The sequence below is a fragment of the Episyrphus balteatus genome, chromosome 1 (genome assembly GCF_945859705.1).
Source record: "Episyrphus balteatus chromosome 1, idEpiBalt1.1, whole genome shotgun sequence".
Taxonomy (NCBI): Eukaryota; Metazoa; Arthropoda; class Insecta; order Diptera; family Syrphidae; genus Episyrphus; species Episyrphus balteatus.
In genome coordinates, this window is record NC_079134.1 from 30,824,972 (window position 1) to 30,828,167 (window position 3,196).

At 29.9% G+C, this 3,196-nt stretch overlaps 1 protein-coding gene across 1 annotated transcript; it reads left to right on the plus strand.

Annotated features, from left to right (window-relative positions):
- The first annotated feature begins 2,000 nt into the window (after window positions 1–2,000).
- LOC129912309 (uncharacterized) lies at window positions 2,001–2,748 on the plus strand. Its single transcript, XM_055990556.1, has 2 exons — window positions 2,001–2,436; window positions 2,495–2,748. Exons 1-2 carry the CDS (start codon window positions 2,226–2,228, stop codon window positions 2,746–2,748), a joined length of 465 nt encoding a protein of 154 aa, XP_055846531.1. The 5' UTR covers window positions 2,001–2,225.
- The last annotated feature ends 448 nt before the right edge of the window (window positions 2,749–3,196 follow it).

Below are 3,196 nucleotides of genomic sequence, written 5' to 3' on the forward strand. Positions count from 1 at the left end.
CCATAGGTGTCCTTACAGGACACTGTCTAATAGGTAGACACGCAAAAAGAATGGGCGTGTTCTCTAACGATTTCTGCAGAAGTTGCATGGATGAAGAAGAAGAGGAAACTGTTCAACATCTTCTGTGCACCTGCCCTGCTCTCTCTAATAGAAGAAAACTCTATCTAGGAGAATTCTTCTACGATTACACTAGTGATCTAGTGAAAACGGACGTTAAAAGTCTATCTTCATTCATAAGAAGCACCGAGTGGTTCGGCTAGTGAGTCCCAACTTGCTAGTCTTTTGTGGTATCACAATGGATCCATAAGGGTCTAAGTGTGTCGGGTAATTTGCCTGACAGCCACTACTACCTAACCTAACCTATATCGGAGAGGTTGGTAAATACGCTATAATACACAGTAGAGCGTGGCCGGGTCAAGTAATTACATTAAAAATTTAGTATGCAGAAAAATATAATTTTTTTCTTGTTGAAAACTTGTGTATGGCTAAAAATTATTAAAAACATCGATTTTTTCATTTTTGTGATCCCCTTGAAGATGTTTCTCAAAAAATGAATTATTTTGAGTACTTGACTCGTAGCACATAAATGTGAATATCTCTGGTAATCGCGAACAGAAGCAGACCAAACTTTGCCAATATTAAGTATAGGCCAAAGGCAAAATAATATAAAAAAATTATCGATATGATTTTATATGTTTTTTTTTTAAATTAAGTTTAAAAATTAATTTTTTTTTTTTTTGCCATTTTTCAAAGAAATTTTAATAACTCATATATAATTTTATAAATTTAATTTTTTTTTGTTATTCGTTTTACAACAACACTCAAATAAACAAAATAACATTAACAAAATTTTTCAAACAATTACCAAACGTGAAATATACACTCTCAAAAATTCCCATAAATTCCTCAAAATATTTTCGATTTCCGAGGTACTCATGTTTCGGAGCTTATTTTGAATACATAACCTGGGTTATTTTCTAAGATAAATATGTTTTCATATGAGTTGACACTTCTAAATTATATTTTAATAGCAAAAATATTAATTTTTAACAAAAAAAAATTGATTTATCATAAGGGGACGACACACTGTGTGACGTATCAATCATATTTCTACCTACAAAAAAAGTAAGATTTTTTTAAATCCAACCATGTTTTCAAACTGAGATAACGGTACTTCCTACACCGGTGGCAGGTCATCGGCAACAGATCTCCACAGGTGTTTTTAGGTATTTTTCAATTTTTTCAATTTAAGATTGTGTAACTTGAAGACCACGTACTGTTATGTGTGATATATCAACATCTTTGTACGGTTATCTGGGAATTTTGAATATGAAATTACTTGAAATTTTGTACAATTATAGTTTATTAAATTACCTATCTACAGTACAAATTTCATTCATCTATCTTTTAAAACAATATAGTTATAACAAAATGAAGTCTTGTAGCGTTTTCGTTTCATCTTGTTTCAAATCACTACGATACTAAAGAAGTTTTCACTTCAAAAAATCGAAAAAAAAATCAGTATAGCTACCTTCAAACTCTTATAACATGAGAACGAAGCAACTTAAATTAAGGTTTATGGCCCTAAAATGAAGCTTAGATTATACAAATTGTTTTTGGTTTTTTTCAACAAAAAAATTTTTTTACACCCTTATACCAATGTACGAAACATACTTAAAATACCAAACATACGAAACGTATCAAATAAATGAAATATACGATATGTACGTAAAATACGAAGCATGCGAAAGTAACGAAACATGCGAAACATACGAAAGTAACGAGTAACGATGTTATTAATGCGGGTACTCGTTTTGTTGTTACTTTTACAGCCCTACTATCGATAAATCAGTGCCCACTTATCATTATTACTTATATATTTTTCGTTTTGCCAACTTTTAAATTTCAGTTCATATTTTCTTATCTTTACCTTTTTATAGTTTATTGTACTAATATATTAAAAAATCGTTTAGGAAAACAAAAATTTACTTTTTAAAATTTATTCCCACACAAAAAACGGTATCTTTTTGAACTTCCTTGTTTACGATTCCAAGATAACCGATTAATAACCTTTTATTCTTTTCTTCAGAAATTTTATTACCAAACTGGCGATCGATGACCGGGCATTAAACCTTTATCTGAAATTTTTAGTGGAATGAATGGATATGAACTTTATAATTCATATATAAATACCCCGATATTGCATTGTTTCAAAATTAATCAAAATGTTACCTTCAATATTTGTTGTTCTTGCATTTCTTGTCTTGTCAACATATTCTTACCGGTCTGAAACTGGTAGCCAAACTTATGTGGAAGTCATAACTATCGACGATATTGCCAAACTCAAACTTAACGAAGGAGCAGAATTTATTCCTTTGACAAGAGACCTAGAGAATAGAGGGTTGATTAGTTATAAAATTGGACAGCGTGTTCCAAGTGAGTTTATTTATTTATTCTACAAAAGAAATATTATAAAAAAAATTTTGTCTCCTAGATGATAGACTAGTCTCCAGAGTATCTGACTCAATATATTGGAATGTACCTCAAAACGTTCAGCTGCGTGTAGAATATCCATCTAAAGGGATTGGAGCTGTAGTAAGTTTTGTCGAATGTAATGTAAATCAAAGTTCTGAAAATGGAAGAGCTTATATTATATCGGGTGGATATGGTCAGCGAAACATATGTTTTGTAATAGAAGCTTTTAGCACATTTTGGTTTAATTATGATTGTACAATATGGGGAAAATAATACCTATTTTAAGGAATTGTCAAAATAGTAACATTATTCCTTAGTTCAATTATTTTAAATAAATTAATTTTATATTAAAATAGAATAGCTATCTGCATGAAATAAATAATAGAGGACCTAAATGGCTTCCTTGTGGCACACCAGAGTTGACGTTAAATTGGTCCGATTGATCATTAGTAAAAGTAAGAGGATAATTTCTATTCTTCAAATATAGCGAAATCCACGTCAAAAATATGCTTAAATTTTTTGAAACAATATTCGAAGACTTTACTAAAGTCTATGAACACACATTACGCTTTTCAAAAGAATAAAGGAAAAAAGAAGTAAAATGGAGCAGATTTTTTGTAGTAATTTTTAATTTATTTTGAACGAAATCCTGTTGATTTTCGAAAATTATTGACTTGTCGTTAAACGTTAAAGAATAATATATTACAGATAATGGACTCAA